The 19,105-nt window shown below is 44.1% G+C and overlaps 1 protein-coding gene across 1 annotated transcript in view; it reads right to left on the reverse strand.

Moving 5' to 3' along the window:
* Positions 1-19,105, reverse strand: part of LOC144608926 (uncharacterized) — a 79,880-nt gene that overhangs the window by 40,709 nt on the left and 20,066 nt on the right. The window contains exons 10-15 of the mRNA XM_078427175.1: positions 17,785-18,001; positions 10,831-10,985; positions 8,985-9,189; positions 5,048-5,196; positions 4,317-4,413; positions 1,541-1,759 (exon numbers count right to left, since the gene is read on the reverse strand). Coding sequence (XP_078283301.1) covers positions 1,541-1,759; positions 4,317-4,413; positions 5,048-5,196; positions 8,985-9,189; positions 10,831-10,985; positions 17,785-18,001 — 1,042 coding nt within the window. The remainder of the gene's footprint in view (positions 1-1,540; positions 1,760-4,316; positions 4,414-5,047; positions 5,197-8,984; positions 9,190-10,830; positions 10,986-17,784; positions 18,002-19,105) is intronic.

Below are 19,105 nucleotides of genomic sequence, written 5' to 3' on the forward strand. Positions count from 1 at the left end.
ATTGATGGGACACATTAACAAGAAATTAAATACGGCAATGAGACCAACGAGGTTGTTGTGAGAGCCAGGATGAAACAGATGGACCATATGGCTATGTTGCAAATATATACGAGAAATATATATTCTCTAGTTGGACATCTGAGGAGGCAAACCTGACCCCAGCATGCAATGACTAAACACATGGCCGGACAACGCAGTGGTGCAGTGGGAGAGTTGCTGCCTTACAGCGCCAGAGACTCGGGTTCCATCCATGCGGTCTATGCAGTGTGTAAATTCTCCTTGTGACCATGTGGGTTTTCTCTGGGAATTCTGGTTTCCTTCCACATTAGGGCGGCGCGGTGGCGCAGCGGTAGAGTTGCTGCCTTACAGCGAATGCAGCGCCGGAGACTCAGGTTTGATCCTGACTACGGGCGCCGTCTGTATGGAGTTTGTACGTTCTCCCCGTGACCTGCGTGGGTTTTCTCCGAGATCTTCGGTTTCCTCCCACACTCCAAAGACGTGCAGGTTTGTAGGTTAATTGACTGGGTAAATGTAAAAATTGTCCCTGGTGTGTGTAGGATAGTGTGTTAATGTGCGGGGATCGCTGGGCGGCGCGGACTTGGTGGGCCGAAAGGGCCTGTTTCCGCGCTGTAGAATCTAAATCTAAATCTAAAATGAAATTTAAAAATTCGGATGACTTACAGGTTTGTAGGTTAATTGGCTTTTGTAAAATGCCCCGACTGTGTAGGATGCCGAAGTGGGATAACATAGAACTAGTGTAGGGGTGATCGATGGTCAGCGTGGACTCGGTGGGCCGGAGGACTTGATTCCACGCCGTATCTCTAAACTAAACTAAGCTAAATTCTTGTTTTAATGCAGCAATCAGGGTGAAACTTTCCCCATACCAGTCGCTTTTTTTGAAGATCCCTCAACTGAGTGTTTGGTCTAAATACGGTATTTGTTTTATGGACCAATGGTGAATTCTACTACCTAGGCAGTTATGTTTAGACAATAGACAATAGACAATAGGTGCAGGAGGAGGCCATTCTGCCCTTCAAGCCAGCACAGCCATTCAATGTGATCATGGCTGATCATTCACAATCAGTACCCCGGTCCTGCCTTCTCCCCATACCCCATATCCCAATGGCTTAGAAGAGGTAGCTTTTGAGTTTGTGGAGGTACTGAGTATGGTGTTTTAAAATCCGATACAACCTGGAACAGTTCCCAAAATTGGTAAGCAAAAATGTAACCACCTATTAAGGCACAAAGCGTACATGAAGAACAAGTTATCTCAGCATCAGGAGGAGGGAATGTGCTAGAATTTGTTATTAAGGACAAGCTAAAAAGGCAAAGAAGACTAATTCCAAACTAGCCCAACTAATTCAGATGCAACACATGGGCTTGAGTAATGGATAACAGAATGGATAGGAGAAGCCAACCAAAGTCTGAAAATGTCTTGGTTCTAATGATATTTATTTTTTCGAAAAGCAGTTATACTACCAAAGATAAAGATCTTTCAATGCAAAACAAATTTATAACACTGGTTTAAATTAATACTTACAGTAATGGTTTTATGCAGCAGTTGCTTCACATGCACTGGCACTTTGTAGGGTTTAGTGTTGCCCGTGCCAAGCTGTCCCTCTGTGTTCCTGCCAAAGGTATAGACATTTCCTGGCTCCACCAGTACAATGGTGTGTGTGGGACCCAGCACAGCATCCCGCACACGCTGGTTTCTCAATGCCTTCACCAGGGTGGGAACACTTCTACCTTCAACATCGGTCTGCAACATCAAGAGGAACAGAAGAGATTGTAAACTTAAGGAACTGCAGGTGCTGGCTTACAAAAGAAGACACAACGTGCTGGAGCAACTCAGCGGGCCAGGGATCATGTCTGGAGAACATGGGCAGATGACGTTTTGGGTTGGGACCCTTCTTCCGATTTGTTTGAGGATTGCTTCATCACCAAGCCCCTGCATCTGCTCTATCCTGCTGTGATCAACCTCTGAAGATAGACATAAAATGCTTGAGTAACTCTGCGGGTCAGGCAGCATCTCTGGAGAAAAGGAGCAGGTGATGTTTTGGGTCGAGACCCTTCTTAAAACTGAGAGTCAGGGGAGAGAGGAACTATAGGTACGAAAACGTTCAGAACAAATCAGAGCCGGCACCGATGACCAAGGAAATGTGGTGCCCACAATGGTCCATTGTTGGCTGTGGAAGAGGTAATAACAAGATGATACGCGCAAAATGCTGGAGTAACTCAGCGGGTCAGACAGCATCTCAGGAGAGAAGGAATGGGTGACGTTTCGGGTCGAGACCCTTCTTCAGAATTCCATAACAAGGTGATATATGGATGCAAACAGTGGAACTATCAGGACAACTATGGTGGTGTCGGGGAGAGAGAGGGGGAATGCAAGGGTTACTTGAAGTTAGAGAAATCACCATCATACCACTGGGTTGTAAGCTGCCCAAGCGAAATATAAGGTACTGTTCCTCCAATTTGCGTGTGGCCTCACTCTGGCAATGGAAGAGGCCCAGGACAGGATCTTCAGTATGGGAATGGGAAGGGGAATGGAAGTAAAGATCTTTGGCAACCGGGAGATCGCGTAGGACAAGGCGGAATGAGCAGTAGGTGGTCAGCGAAACGATTGCCAGGTCTGCACGTGGTCTCGCTGATGTACAGGAGTCCACACCGAGAACAACAGATACAGTACGTGAGGTTAGTGGAGGAGCCTTTTCCCAACTGCTGTGCAGCCGAGATCTCCTGCTGGTCTCTGCATTCCCCTTTACGTATTATCAAAGTTTCCCGCTGGTTCTTGACCAGTGTAGGTTATTCAATCAAGGATATGCTTAAAACACTACAAATTATGCAAGCAATGAATTAAAATCACCAGAGGGAATTACTCCACAATTCAAACTTTTTCCCTACAGGTTCTGAGATTAGAAACTAATGTTGACCAAGTGGGAAATAATATATTCCTTTTGTAGAGAGAGACACCACTGGGACTCAACTGAATAGACAGAAGTTGCTAAACATTGATTGGAGTCGGTTGTTTGGGACAGCTTTTGAAAGCGTGCTGACGAGAGTTCAGGCCATGCATGCTCCAGTGAGGATGAAGGGCAAGGCAGGTCAGAGTAAATAAGCTTGGATGGCAAGAGAATTTGCAGCTCTGGTTAGGAAATAGAAGGAGGCATGGCCTGGTGTGGGCTGCTGTGATCAAATGTATCCTTGGAGGATTTTGGGAACTGTGGAGGAAAGGAAAAGGAAATCAGGAGGTCAAAAAGGGGGCGAGAGATAGCTCCGGCAGATAATATTAAGGGAAATCCTAAGAGATTTGATGTACATTAAGGGAAAGAGGGTAACTAAAGAGAGAATGGGGCCCCTTAGAAACTGAAGTGGTCATCATTGTATGGAGCTACAGGAGATGGGCAAGGTCCTCAATGAATATTTATCCTCTACTTTTAACAAGGAGAAAAATATAAAGACTGGGGAACTTGGGACAGTTACTGGAGATGTCTTGAGGACAGTCCGTATTATGGTTGAGAAGGTACTAGACATCCTGTGTGCATACGAGGTAGATATGTCTCCTGGACCCGATTGGGTCTCGACCTGAAACATCACGCATTCCTTCTCTCCAGAGATGCTGCCTGTCCGCTGAGTTAATCCAGATTTTTGTGTCGATCTTTGGATATTTCCGAATATCTACAGAAGTCAATTAGCCTACAAACCTGCACATCTTTGGAACGTGGGAGGAGAACTGGAACACCCGGAGAAAACCCACACGATCACATGGAGGATGTACAGGCTCCATACAGACAGCATCCATAGTCTTGATAGAATCTGGGTCTCTAGAGCTGTAAGGCAGCAACTCTACTGCTGCGCCACTGTCCTGCCCACATAGTTTACAGCCATTATCCCTTCGCTGTGGAACTCTGGACTCAATAATGCATCATGCATCCCTATTGCCCCCCCCCCCCCCCACCCCTCAATAGCTCTGTGAATTCCTTTAACCAGTGAAGTAGGAAGCTTAGCTCTGCTGATCCACAGAAAGCAAACAAGGGAGTAGATTTCAACATTTGCTCACAGCTACTGTTCTGAAAGAAACCCTATCCTTACCATACAGCAGTTTGTGAATGGAACAGTGCTCTTAGAAATGCTCAGGTGTAGATTTACAGCAGTCAGAGGTCACAGAAAATGAACTCAATCATGCTGTTTGGCCGAAAGGAATACCTTTCATATCATGCACGAATTAAAAAAGAATCTGGCCATGCATGAAATGTCTAAAGCTACTTTGTCTATAACAACACTAAGTAGAATGTCGAAGGATGAAATATACTCACTCTTGCAAACAGCGTTGTCATCTGCATGAGAAGGCCTCGTCTTTCATTCAAGCCAAGTTTATTGTATTGGTTATTACCACAGGCCAGAGGGCCACCACTGCCTAATGAGCACAGAAAAAGATTCTCAAGAAGTGCTAACTGCAAAGCTAAAACTGTTCTTCAGATGATCTATAACAGGAGAAGTGCTCAACCAATCACAATAAAAGTATCGGTCTTTCCTTTACATGGCGGCACAGTGGAAACCGGAGCACGCACGCGGTCACGGGGAGAACGTACAACCTCCGTACAAACCGAAGGTATTTATTTCACAAAATGCTGGAGTAACTCAGCAGGTCAGGCAGCATCTCAGGAGAGAGGGAATGGGTGACGTTTCGGGTCTCGACCCTTCTTCAGACTGATCGGGTCTCGACCCGAAACGTCACCCATTCCCTCTCTCCTGAGATGCTGCCTGACCTGCTGAGTTACTCCAGCATTTTGTAAAATAAATACCTTCGATTTGTACCAGCATCTGCAGTTATTTTCTTACAACTCCGTACAAACAGCACCCATAGTCAGGATCAAATCCGGGTGTCTGGCGCCGTAAGACAGGAACTCCCCCAATGTGCTACTGTGTTGCCTTTCACTTTTAGTTGGTATTTTGATTCTGTTAGCAAATTGCTGCTTTGGATACATATAATGGATTTAAATGTCTTTAAATGGTTGAGATATAATAATTGAATCTTGTCATGCACATACCTGTTAAAAACATGGTTCCATCTAAGCCACATTTCACGTCTTTTACAAAGATCTGCTCCTCGAAAGTTATTTTCATTGGCAAGCAGCTATTGACCTCATTCCCAAGCCCCAGTTTGCCAAATTTTCCACAGCCCCATGAAAACACCTGGAACACAATGATACAGCTGAGCTTCATTGTTTCAACAAGACAGCAGCTAGAAGAGGAAGGATCTTGAACTGAGTTCAATTCAGTTATTCCACAGTGAGTCAATTAGCTGTGATGTTCAGATTTATGCTGAGACAAATTCAGGACCCACAGAGTCAATAGATATATTACACCACGTGGTTTCATACTTCATTTTCACAGACCCAAAATAAAATGTAAAATTATCCACTTTTAACAAGAGCCGTCTGTATTTCAGCGCAGAGGGAGACACCATTTATTGTAAACTTCTGCTTCGCTGCTTATTTCTCAGCTCTTTCAAGATTTCACCCTTTCATTTAGTGACTATACCCAACATTCACTGGCTTTAGGCAGAAACCTTGATATGAATCAGTCCTTTGGACCACAATGTCCTTGGCGGACCTGATGCCAAGATCAACTCTTATCTGTCTGCACATAATCCATTTTTTTTCATTCCTTGCCGATCCAAAAGCCTCTTAAATGCCACTATCAAATCTCGCCTCTACCCCAGCACCATGTTACAGCATCATCCACAGCAGCGTGTTCCAGGCATGCTCCACCCTCTACGCTTATGTGACAGATAGAGTTACTCTGTGTGTGTGTGTGTGTGTGTGTGTGTGTGTGTGTGTGTGTGTGTGTGTGTGTGTGTGTGTGTGTGTGTATGTGTGTGTGTGTGTGTGTGCGCGCCGTGAGTGAGTGTGAGCGAGTGTGTGTGCGTAAAGGAAATATTTTGTGTGCGTGTGTATTCGCGTATGTTTCAGTGTGTTCATATGTAAAAATGTGCATTTGAGATACATGCATATCACTTGCAAGTGCATGTGCTATGGGCAATGAGTTAGTGGGTGAGCATGCATGTGTGAGAGAGAACATGTTTGTATATGTGTGTGTGTGTATATGACTGAGGATCTGCAGGTTCAATGTGTGTCTCTGCACATTGTGAAAAAACAGTATACGTATGTATGCATGAATGAACACCAATGAGCAACAGAGATGTGTGTGGGTGTGTGTGTGTATGTACGTGTGGGTGCACGTGTGTGAGTGTGTGAAAGTGCGTTTGTCAGTGACTGCATTGGTAGAGAGAGTCATTCAGAATTTCTATGATAAATTCAGATTGCTATCATAATGCTTTTGGGAAGAATCATTCAAGTGATGAATATAAAGCCAATAACTTCACAAAACATGAAGATGGTAGGCTGGTTTTTACAGCCTGTCCAGGAGATAATAAATCTGCCCATTATCTTCAGCGAAAGAATGGCAATAACTCCAGCGAACAGAATAAATGGAACCAGCAGAGAATTGGAACCCATCGAGGTATATAATAGCATCAATAACCCCACTGAAGATTCAGAGTAACATGAAAATTATGGAGCAAACTTTATGATCCAATACTCGCAGTGTGCAGTGGAACACAAATCAGTAACTTGGGCACAGAAATTAAGGTTAATGAATGGAAAGGCTTGAGCATTGTCATTCCTGTTTACTTGTAAACGCACATTAAGCTGTCAATTCAGATAAGAGAATTGAGCAATGTTTAAAAGTACTCATGGATGCCAAATGCAGAGTGCGCTGGACAAGGCATTTATATATGGTATCCTTAAAGGAAGAGAACAGATACTTTTTAAGCAGTGCAACAACACAGTCCATTATTATCACTCAATCCTCCTGTTGTGAGACACAAAAAGCTGGAGTAAATCAGCAGGTCAGACAGCATCCCTGGAGAAAAAAGGAATAGGTGACGTTTCAGGTCGAGACCCTTCTTCAGACCCGAAACGTTACCCATTCCTTTTCTCCCGAGATGCTGTCTGGCCCGCTGAGCTACTCCAGCTTTTTGTTTCTATCTTCGGGTTAAACCCGCATCTGCAGTTCCTTTCTACACAATCCTCCTGTTGATAACATCACTAACAATACCGTAGAATATGCATACCCAACAATAGACAATAGACAATAGGTGCAGGAGTAGGCCATTCGGCTCTTCGAGCCAGCACCGCCATTCAATGTGATCATGGCTGATCATTCTCAATCAGTACCCCGTTCCTGCCTTCTCCCCATACCCCCTGACTCCGCTATCCTTAGGAGCTCTATCTAGCTTTCTCTTGAATGCATTCAGAGAATTGGCCTCCACTGCCTTCTGAGGCAGAGAATTCCACAGATTCACAACTCTCTGACTGAAAAAGTTTTTCCTCATCTCCGTTCTAAATGGCCTACCCCTTATTCTTAAACTGTGGCCCCTGGTTCTGGACTCCCCCAACATTGGGAACATGTTTCCTGCCTCTAACGTGTCCAACCCCTTAATAATCTTATACGTTTCGATAAGATCCCCTCTCATCCTTCTAAATTCCAGCGTATACAAGCCTAGTCTCTCCAGTCTTTCAAAAACAAGAAAGTAGCACAAAATGAGGCTGTGAACATTTTATTAATTTCTCTAATTTTTTTCTAATGTGCAGTAGTAGTTTGCAATCACCTGAGTGCATGTGCTTTTATCGATTCTGGTGATTGCAAACTCAGGTGATTGCAAACTACTACTGCACATTAGAAAAAAATTAGAGAAATTAATAAAATGTTCACAGCCTCTCTGCCGAACAAAATAATTATTGCATGATTTCTATTGCAGGCACATGTTCCTCATCATAACATTACATGCTCTTCTGTTTCTGTCAGATCTTGCAGTATCCAGCACAGTGCAATGGTTTCTGCCCACCTTTACTTGAACCATATGACAAGGTAGCCCAAGATCAATCTAGATGCCTCCACCTTTGCTTCAGTGTCCCCAGCATCTGCTCAGCAGCTGCCCTGATGTTTGTCTGCCTGTTTATAATCATCCTGCACTTCAACTTCAGAGTTCTGCTCAGGTGCGGGGAAATGAATGGCAAACAAATTTAAACAATACGAGATATAAACGTTGAAAGTGTTGCACCATATATTACTTATGCTTCCAATTGACGCGGCTATATCTTCAAAGTCTTCTGCCTCATTTCCAAATCTCTCTGTGGTCATGTCCTACCCTGCTTGGATAACCTTTGCCAGCTCTACATCCTAGAAGCATCTTCCTTTCTTATTCTTCATCACACTGATCTCATTGGTGGTGAACAGCAGTAATCATCAATGAAGACCAGCGGTAAAACTATGTTTAATGTAGAACCGACAGGCAAACCTTTCTGTGAAGGCTTCCCCTTGCTGAAAACAACTATACTCAAACTTCTGGAACACCTGCATCTCTGGGGAGAATGAATGGATCCCGTTTCGGGTAGAGAGCCTTCTTCAGACCGAGAGTCAGGGGGGGGGGGAGATACACAGATAAGGAAGTGTAAGGTGTGAGAACGAGAAATCAAAGGGGGGTGGAGATCAAGGAAAATGTAGAATAGATCATTGTTAGGTAGGAGAAGGTAACGATCATTGTTAGCTAGGAGAAGGTAACAACAAAGCAAACAGGGATAAAATGTAATCAGAGACAGTCGAACTGGTCGGAGAACTGGGAAGGGGAGGGATGGAGAGAGAGGGAAAGCAAGAGTTACTTCAAGTTAGAGAAGTCAATGTTCATACCGCTGGGGTGTAAGCTGCCCAAGCAAAATATGAGGTGCCATTCCTCCGAGGCTCGACCCGAAACATCACCCATTCCTTCTCTCCAGGGATGCTGCCTGCCCCGCTGAGTTACTCCAGCATTTTGTGTCTACCTTTGGTTTAAACCAGCATCTGCAGTTCCTTCCTGCACATTAAATCCTTTACTCTTCCTCTTTAACGACTGCAAGGAATGAAAAATACAGGTTGCTCACCTCGCCGTCTCCACTGACACAGATCACATGGTGCCGACCGCAGGCAATGACTTGGACGTTTACACCGAGGAGGGCTTCAATCAAACACGGTCTGGAGGTGCTGAACAGATCGCCGTGTCCCAGGCAACCTTGGGCTCCATCTCCGGAGGTCATTGCAATTCCATTGTCACTGACAAACACACTGAATCCTTCTCCAGCACAGGCCCTGGGAAAACATTCCTTGCAATCGTTAAAGAGGAAGAGTAAAGGATTTAAAGTGTAGGAAGGAACTTCAGATGCTGGTTTAAACTGAAGATAGACACAAAATGCTGGAGTAACTCAGTGGGACAGGCAGCATCTCTGGAGAGAAGGAATGGGTGACGTTTCAGGTCGAGACCCTTCTTCAGATAGTAAAGCATTTAACCTGGGGGCACAATTTCCATTTGGATAGCAGTGCAAAACGAGCATATCATCAGCCTGTCACCTTCTCCAAATAACATTCAGCACAAAATACGCAGGAAGGAACTGCAGATGCTGGGGATAGGCACAAAATGCTGGAGTGCTCAGCGGGTCAGGCAGCATCTCTGGAGAAAAAGAATAGGTGATGTTTCTGATATGTCTGAAGTAGGGTTCCGACCCGAAAAGTCACCTACTCTTTTTCTCCAGAGATGCTGCCTGACCTGCTGAGTTACTCCAGCATTTTGTTTAACACTCAGCACAACTCTGGTGTCTTCAAATAAAGCAGGATGGGTAACTGGAGGGTTCTTGCAGTTGCATTACTCCTCACTTTGTATTACTGTCAAAGATGAATTCTGATTCATTATCTCCTGCATGTGAAATGCACACATAAACTCATGTAAAGGCTTCCTCCCCACCATTTTATTAATAAAAACACAAGCTCCTCTTTCCAGCTTTTAAAGTCTCTTAATATCTCACGGATTTACCCTACAACCTAGCCTCCTCTTACATAATAATCTCTCTCTTCCCATGACCATTTTCCAAATTTGATTGTCCCACAGAATTAATCCACACTTTTATCTTTTGACAATCTAGCAATAGAACTTAAATCATCTTCACCCAGCAATCTGGAGTGGGTTGGACTTAGAGTCATAGAGTCACCCAGCACGGAGACAGACCTATCTTTCCCAGGCCGACTGAGATACCCCATCTACACTAACCTCACCTGCCCCCGTTTGGCCCCGTATCCCTCTAAATTATTCCTATCCATGTATCTGTCCAAATGCCTTTTAAATGTTGTTCTAGTATTTTAATATTGTTAAAGACCATTCTTGTGTTCTTGAAACACGAAGTCCAACACAGGACGTTATTCCTCATTCCTCAGACTTTAATTCTCCTTCTCCAATACTCATAATTAAAGCCAATCAGTAGATTGGAAACTCTTTCGGTAAAAGGAACATATCTAGTAAATTCACCCTACACACCCAGAAATGAAAATGAGAGTATGTCTCTCCACTTTGACTAACACTTCAAACCATAGAATTTAACGACATCATTCTGTCAAATATTATGTTTGAGCTCTAGACTCGGTTTTTAAACAGGATTCATAGTCTCTATTGTTGAACAAAAATGTCCATTTTATGAATCCAACAATTACCAAGATAACAGGAATGGAAAGGCATTTGCTTATAAAACTGTTTCAGTGGTGTGAGGTTAATCTAACAGGGGAAATACTGGAATAAATTAGTAAACAATACTCTGCTGAAACACGGCGAACTTTCACCGTGCTGAACAGCACATAATGCACAACTATCAGAGACAAGGAGATAAATCTGCCATTAATGTCCTTTCCCTTCACAGGCTGCCTTGGTCCAGAGCCTCTGAACTTTGTGCTCGTAAACTTTATTACCTGGCAATAAATTTTCCTTTGAGAGCTTCCACCAGCTGAGGTCGTGAACGTGATTGCAGATCTCCATGACCAAGCTGGCCTTTCAGATTGATTCCCCATGTGTACACTGCTCGCTCTGCAGTGACTGCTATCATGTGCTTGTCAGACACAGCGATCTAGAATGGACACACAGTGACAGGGTCAACTTTTCTTTAGCCTTAAACTGGAACTTACACCAAAAGCATTCCAAGATTCTTTTTTGTTTGAATAGCGAGCAACCAAGTTTCACGAACCATAAAACAACTGGGATTTCCATTAAATCCAGGCACATTCAGACAATTCTGCATTGTATATGAATCCAACTGCAATAACATAGAGCAACTTTCTCTTGATGCATACTTCAGACGCTGGACATGGCCCACGAGGCGCATATTGGGCAGCACAATGGTGCAGCGGTAGAGTTGCTGCCTTACAGCGCCAGAGACCCGGGCTTGATCGTGACTATGGGTGCTGTCTGTAAAGGATTTGTACGTTCTCCCTATGATCACATGGGCTTTCTCCAGGTGCTCCGGTTTCCTCCCACACTCCAAAGATGTACAGGGTTGTAGGTTAATTGGCTTCTGTAAGTTGTAAATTGTCTCTATTGTGTAGGATAGCGCTCGTGGACGGGATGATTGCTGGTAGGCACAGACTCAGTGGGATGAAGGCAACAACTCTACGCCACTGCGCCACCCTTATTTATATAAGACCATTCATGACCTTCGGATGTTTCTGAGAGTTATGCAGCTGGTGAAGTTATCATCAGTACAAGATAGAAAATGCAACGTCCAATCTGCATATAGCAATCTCCTAATGTTTACCATCCAAAACACGTCTGACATTATGGGTTCTATACAAACAAATGCACAAACCATTTTTTGCATTTTAACCTGAACAAAAAAGCCTTTTCCAACATTGTAGCACTCTTTCAATACTTTACTGATGTGTCAATGTAGGTAATGAACTCAAGCCCTGAAGCTGGGCTTGAATCCACCAATTTTCTGAATCATTAAAGAGAAGGAAATCTTTACATCAATAATCTAAAAAACAAACTTAATTTCTAATTAATCCAGCGCTACATTTTTAGAATAATTGATCAATTTGATTAAACCTATTTATTCACAATTTATTTATTTATGTAAAGAATTGGAGGAATTGGATCAAGAGATTTCTCAAAAGGGAAAAACATTCATCCCCAATTTGACAAAGTGCAGGAGCTCTGATAAATCTCACATCAGAAACCATTTGACTAAGTGCTGCTCATTAAACTCCAAGAGCTGGCTCATTAAATGGTCAGAATGGACAGAGAATTTGCATTGCACTGAGCAATTGGTGACATTATTATCTACATATTTCAAAAATATCGCTAGCCTTTGTGAAGCTAGTTAAGGCACGTTCTCAAACATGAAATGATTTTGATAGTTTAATGATTTTTAAAAATATGACTATGTACCTGGAATGTGACTGCTTTGGTCTCGAAAGTGAAACAAAATTCAAGTTAATTTCTGAATGGTGTAGCAGGATCATTGGATACCTCCAATACCTCAAAACTGATCATGTCAAAGAGGCTTTTGTAACCGATAATTCGTTTAGTTTGGAGATACACCGTGGAAATAAGCCCTTTGACCCACCGAGTCCACGCCGACCAACGATCGCCTGTACACTAGTTCTGTCCTACACACTAGGGACAATTTACATAGGCCAAATAGCCTACAAACTTGCATGTCTTTGGAATGTGGGAGGAAACCGGAGCACCCGGATGAAACCCACACGGTCACAGGGAGAACGTGCAAACTCCGTACAGACAACATCAGATTTGAACCCAGGTCCCTGGCGCTGTAAGGCAGCAACTCTACCGCAGTGCCACTGTGCCGCCCATATCCACACGCAAGGCGCCAAAAGATTGGATAGCAGTCGATGTTGTTTCTTTATTTAAGAGAAGCAGAGAAAATCCAGGAAATTACAGGCCAGTAAGTCTCACGTCAGTTGCAAGAAAGCTATTGGAGAGGATTTTTGGGGATAGGATTTACTCATATTTAGAAGATAGTGGGGTAATCATGGGCAGTCAGCATGGCTTTGCCCGTGGCAGGTCATCTCTTACTAACTTGATCGAGAATCACTGAGGTGACGAAGGCCATTGATGAGGATAGAGCAGTGGGTGTTGCCTACATGCATTTTAGTAGGATATTTAATGAAGTCCCTCATGGTAGGTGGACGATGCAGACGCATGAGAACCATGGTGATTTGGCAGTTTCGATTCAGAACTGACTTACCTATAGAAGACAGAGCGTGGTGGTGGAAGGGTGGTCGGTGACCAGTGGTGTTCCACAGAGGTCAGTGCCGGCACCCCCTGTTGTTTGTCTTATATATAAAAGACTTGAATGCAAAGATAGAGAGGCTGGTCAGTAATTTCATAAACTACACCAAAATTGAAGTTGCAGACCAGTGAAGAAGTATAAAGTGGGATTTAGATCAGTTACAGATATGGGTAGAGAAATGGTAGATGGAGTTTAACCCGAGTAAGCGTTGTACTTTGGGACATTGAATGTGAGGAGAAAGCGTACGATTAATGGCAAGATCCTGAATAGCATTGATGTACGGAGAGACGTTGGGATCCCAGTCCATAACATCCTGGAAGTGGCAACACAAGTAGCTAGAGTGTTTAACAGGGCATATGGTATGCTTGCTTTCATCGATTGATGCACTGAATAAGATCAGGAGGTTATAATGCAGTGCAAATGCAAATTGGAGGAACAGCACCCCATATTTTGCTTGGGCAGCTTACAACCCAGCGGTATGAATATTGATTTCTCTAACTTCAAGTAACCCTTGCATTCTCTCTCTCTCTCTCTCTCTCTCCCTCCCCCACTCTAGTTTTCTTACTAGTTTCTATGTCCTGATTAAATTTACTGCTTGTATGCCTTGTTGTCACCTTCCCCTCAATGACCCACTGTACATTTCCTTGAGCATTGTCTACATTGATCTGTCCTTTTCACACCTTACATGTGCTTTGTACCCTTCCATGTCTCTATTTTCCCTCTCCCCTGACTCTCAGCCCGAAGAAGGATCTCGATCCGAAACGTCACCCATTCCTTCTCTCCAGCGATGCTGCCTGACCAGTTGAGTCACACCAGTATTTTGTGTCTACCTTCAGTGTAAACCAGCATCTGCAGTTCCTCCCTGCGCTATAACAGTTTAGTTAGGCCGCATTTGGAGTATTGTCTTCAGTTGTCCTGTTACAGGAAGGATGTGAAGTCTTGGGAGAGGGTGCAGCGGAGGTTTCCAGAATGTTCTGCTCCAAGCAGAAGTGGGCCACACTTGGATTGTTTTCTCTGGAGCGTCGGAGGTTGAGGGGAGACCTGATAGACATTTATAATATTACTAGACCAAGTGGACCCGTTGGGCCCAAACCTCTCCTGCATTGGTACAGCACCCTCTCCTCCCCCTCCCCCCCTCCCTTCTCCCTTCGCCCCCACTCCCCCCTTCCCCCCTCCCTCCTTTTAAACTTAAAAATGTGAATAAATTTAAAATATAACACCGATTTCAATAAAACTACTTGCATTATCACTAAAGTGACAATGGTGAGTAAGGTGGGCCTAAAATTGTTGCGCTATCGTGTACCATTTTGGCTGAAGTTCAGTCACAAACAAGATAACAAATGAGAGTTTTAGTATATAGATGAGATGCATCGATAGGGTAGATGGTCAGGAATTTTATTCCCCCAGGGTGGAAATATCAAGGACTATAGGGCCAGTTTTAAGGTGAGAGGGGCAAAGTTTCAAGTTGGGTTGATGGGTGGCAAGTAACATTTGTGCCACACATCTTAGTCTTGGCATCATGTTCAGCACAGACCTTGGGGGCTGAAGGGCCTGTTCCTGTGCTGTACTGTTCTATGTTGTAAGTGTCAGGCAATAACGACCAAAGATACTAGAGGAACAAGATGGACCACTCCGTTGAAATCGCCTATACTGGTGTAGTACGCAAAGGAGCCATTTTAGTAGGCAAAACCCGCCGTTCGTTATGCCTCTCGCAGTGTAATCAGTGTTTTGGGGGGACAGTATGTGTGATGATACCATTATAATGCAGAATATATCTCATCTATCAATTCACAGATTTTTGTTATTTTTCTTTTTAAATGTTTCTGCAGGTTTCTGCCTACTAAAATGGCGTCATGACGTACTACGGTTTTTAGGGTCGAGTGGTCTATCTTGTTCCTCTAGTATCTTTGATAGCGACTTCCAACAAGAAAAAAACCCTCTGACATTCAATGGCATCACCATCGCTGAATCCTCCCACTATCAATATCGTGGGAATTACCCTTGACCAGAAAGTTAACTGGAATAGCCATATACACACAATGTGGAGGAAGGAAGGAACTGTGGATGCTGGTTTACACCAAAGACAGACACAAAATAGGGGACTGCGACCCATGGATTCATTCATAACTTTAAAGGGAAACCACATAAAATAATGGGAGAGAAAACCACTTTTGAACGTCAGCACTTAATACACGCAGGAGCCTTGGCTGCCAGTTGTGTGAACCTCCCACAGGTAGCGAAAGACAAATTTCTCCCTTGGTGTCTTTTTATACGTCAAGTAACACAATAAACAAAAATGTAAGTTCGAGTTTTCGTTAGATGTTTCTTGTTGTACGAGCTCCCACTCTCACAAGCACATCATTAAAGTTCACAGAAGACAGAGTGGATATTACATTCCTGTTCCCGTTTGAGTTGTGATCTGGAAACTAATGTTTGCCACCCCTGACCTCCTGGCGTTTGCTTTTCTCAACCAAATGTTTTTGTGCTGACATATTTGTTGGGCAAAGGATGAAAGGTTAACAATAATAAAGTAATATAAACAACAAAATGCCCGTGCTTCTGCTAACTTGTAATTCGTAAGGGCAGAGAGGAGATCAACAGCACAAGAACACAGTATTCACTCAAAGGGAACCCATTTAAAGCAAGGGCGGCCTCTCTCTCCTCAATCATTCTATTTAATTCTGAGCTGCCACTTGCTCCCAGACCTTCAGCTGGTAGGATATCAACCTTCTTGTGATAGATCCACCGCAGGGAGCTTGGCATTGGTCTTCTGTCACCCTCACACTCATAAAAAGGATAGCCGCATCTGGAGTATTGTGAGCAGTTTTGGGGCGCATATCTGAGGGAGGATATGCTGGCATTGGAGAGGGTCCAGAGGAGAATGATCCCAGGAATGATTGGTATGAGAAAATAACTGCAGATGCTGGTGCACTGCGATTTCTCCTCAAGGTATATCCACTTTGAAGAAGTTCTCCTCCTCTCTTCGACGAGAGTTTAGCAACATGCTCTCTCGCTGCTCCCCCTCTGTGATCCCTCTATCTTCCTGCCTCCACCTATATCCTTCCTTTGTCCCGCCCCCCCCTGACATCAGTCTGAAGAAGGGTCTCGACCCGAAACGTCACCCATTCCTTCTCTCCTGAGATGCTGCCTGACCTGCTGAGTTACTCCAGCATTTTGTGAATAAATACCAGGAATGATTGGGGTAACATTTGTTGAGCGTTTGATGGCACTGGGCCTGTACTTGTTGGAGTTTACAAGGATGAGGAGGGACTTCATTGAAACTCACCGAATAGTGAAAGGCCTAGATAGAGTGGATGTGGAGAGGATGTTTCCACTAGTGGGAGAGTCTAGGACCAGGGCCATAGCCTCAGAATAAAAGGACATACCTTAGAAAGCAGATGAGTTAAAAAGTGTGTCATTTTCTTTCCTTTAAATTCTTTATTGCATTGGTTGTAAAAATATTAGGAATGGAAGTGCTAAAGTAATTTGGATTGGAGGCAGAAGGTCGTATGGAGAAACCTCCATGAATTCTTCCAATCGGAATTGGCAACTCCCTGTGCCACGAGCTAGATTATTTACAGCTACATTTTGAGTAATACTTCTCCAGAGATTTGCACCAGCTACTATGCATTCATAGCTGTGTGGCACATCCCAAAGTAATCAAGTTTCAACCAACTCAGGAGGCCGAAAAAAATGCAAAATCTTTTTTTAGAACATATAAATTATTGATGAAATTCACACTAAGTACAGCAGTAAAATAATTCATGAAAACCACAGACCACATTGGGGTCTGCACACTGAGTCGTTTCCTCCTCTACTGGTGAAAGAGCAGACACTCACTGCAAGAATCTGGTCCCTGATGCAGGAGCTCCACCTGGTGGCTAAGCAACAAATACCATCTCCACGGCATTTACTTCCAACTATTTGTCGTGATGTTTCATATTTTCATATTTATTTTCATATTTCAGATACAGCGCGGAAACAGGCCTTTTCGGCCCACCAAGTCCGTGCCGCCCAGCGATCCCCGCACATTAACACTATCCTACACACACTAGGGACAATTTTTACATTTACCCAGTCAAATTAGCCTACATACCTGTACGTCTTTGGAGACGTACATACCTGTACGTCTCCTCTTTGCTTTCTGCATTCAGTTGCCATTCAGCCAATCGTACATTTGTTGATGTTGACTTATTCTTAAACATTTGTTAATTTGGCATGATAAAAAAGTCAGCTTTGTAATTTATAAAATACGATTTTCTCTCATTGCACAACTAGAGAGCAGTCCTGGACTACTATCTTCCTCATTGGTGACCCTCGGACTATCTTTGATTGGACTTTACTGGCTTTACCTTGCACTAAACGTTATTCCCTTATCGTGTTTCTGTACACTGCGAATGACTCGATGTGCTGTCTTTCCGCTGACTGGTCAGCACGCAACAAAAGCTTTTCACTGTACCTCTGTACACATGGCAACACGTAAACTGAACTGAACTAGAGATTCATAGAGTCACACAGCACGGAGACAGACACCGGACGAACTTACGTTTGGCCCACAGGTTCCACCTGCCCGTGTGTCCTTGAGTCTTTATATTAAGAATGTTTCAGTTACACTCACCTGTCCAATTTTAATCTTTGCAGGCAGCCCTTCAATAGGGAAGAGCTGCCGATCAGACATGCAGAAATAATAAAGGGCTGTGCGTCCATTCCTCTTGTGAGTCAGGCCACATTGAACGCCTGTCCCTGGCTCTTCCTCCTCGATTGGAGTTGCTTCATATTTTGCCATGATTTCAGGGAGCCGACTGTACAGCAGCTCGTGGGCAGAAGGACGGTACCTATGCCGATAGAAAGACAATAGCTCTGGAAGGGATCTCTGGCAAGTGGGAAGCTTTTAAAAGTGAGATAAAGAGAATTCAGAGCCAGCATATTCCTGTTAGAGTGAAGGGCAGGGTTGGCAAAAGTAGGGAACCCTGGATGGCAAGGGATGGCGAGGCTCTGGTCAAGAGAAAGAAAGACACAAAATGCTGGAGTAACTCAGCAGGACAGGCAGCATCTCTCGAGAGAAGGAGTGGGTGACATTTCGGGTCGAGACCCTTCTTCAGACTGATATCAGGAGAGTGGGCGGTACAGAGATAAAATGTAGTCGGAGACAGTGACTGGTCGGAGAACTGGGAAGGGGGAGGGATGGAGAGAGAGAGAGAGAGAGAGAGAGAGAGAAAGCAAGGGCTACTTGAAGTTAGAGAAGTCAATGTTCATACCGCTGCGGTGTAAGCTACCCAAGCGAAATATGAGGTGCAGTTCCTCCAATTTGTGCTGGGCCTCACTCTGACAATGGAGGAGACCCAGGACAGAAAGGTCAGTGTGGGAATGAAAGGGGGGGGGGGTTAAAACATCGAGCATCCGGAGAAAAAGACAGATATAGGAGCTCAGACCAAGTAAATCATTTGAAGAGTATAGGAGATATCATATCATATCATATCATATATATACAGCCGGAAACAGGCCTTTTCGGCCCTCCAAGTCCGTGCCGCCCATCGATCCCCGTACATTAACACTATCCTACACCCACTAGGGACAATTTTTACATTTTACCCAGCCAATTAACCTACATACCTGTACGTCTTTGGAGTGTGGGAGGAAACCGAAGATCTCGGAGAAAACCCACGCAGGTCACGGGGAGAACGTACAAACTCCTTACAGTGCAGCACCCGTAGTCAGGATCGAACCTGAGTCTCCGGCGCTGCATTCGCTGTAAAGCAGCAACTCTACCGCTGCGCTACCGTGCCGCCGAGATGTGGGAGTACACTTGAGAGGGAAACCAAGAGGGCAAAAAGGGGACAGGAGTTCACTTTGACAGATAAGGGGAAGGAACATCCAAAGAAATTTTACAAGTATATTAAAAAAGGCAAAAGAGTAAATAGAAAAAGAAAAGGATCCTT

The sequence above is a fragment of the Rhinoraja longicauda genome, chromosome 33 (assembly GCF_053455715.1).
Source record: "Rhinoraja longicauda isolate Sanriku21f chromosome 33, sRhiLon1.1, whole genome shotgun sequence".
Lineage (NCBI taxonomy): Eukaryota > Metazoa > Chordata > Chondrichthyes > Rajiformes > Arhynchobatidae > Rhinoraja > Rhinoraja longicauda.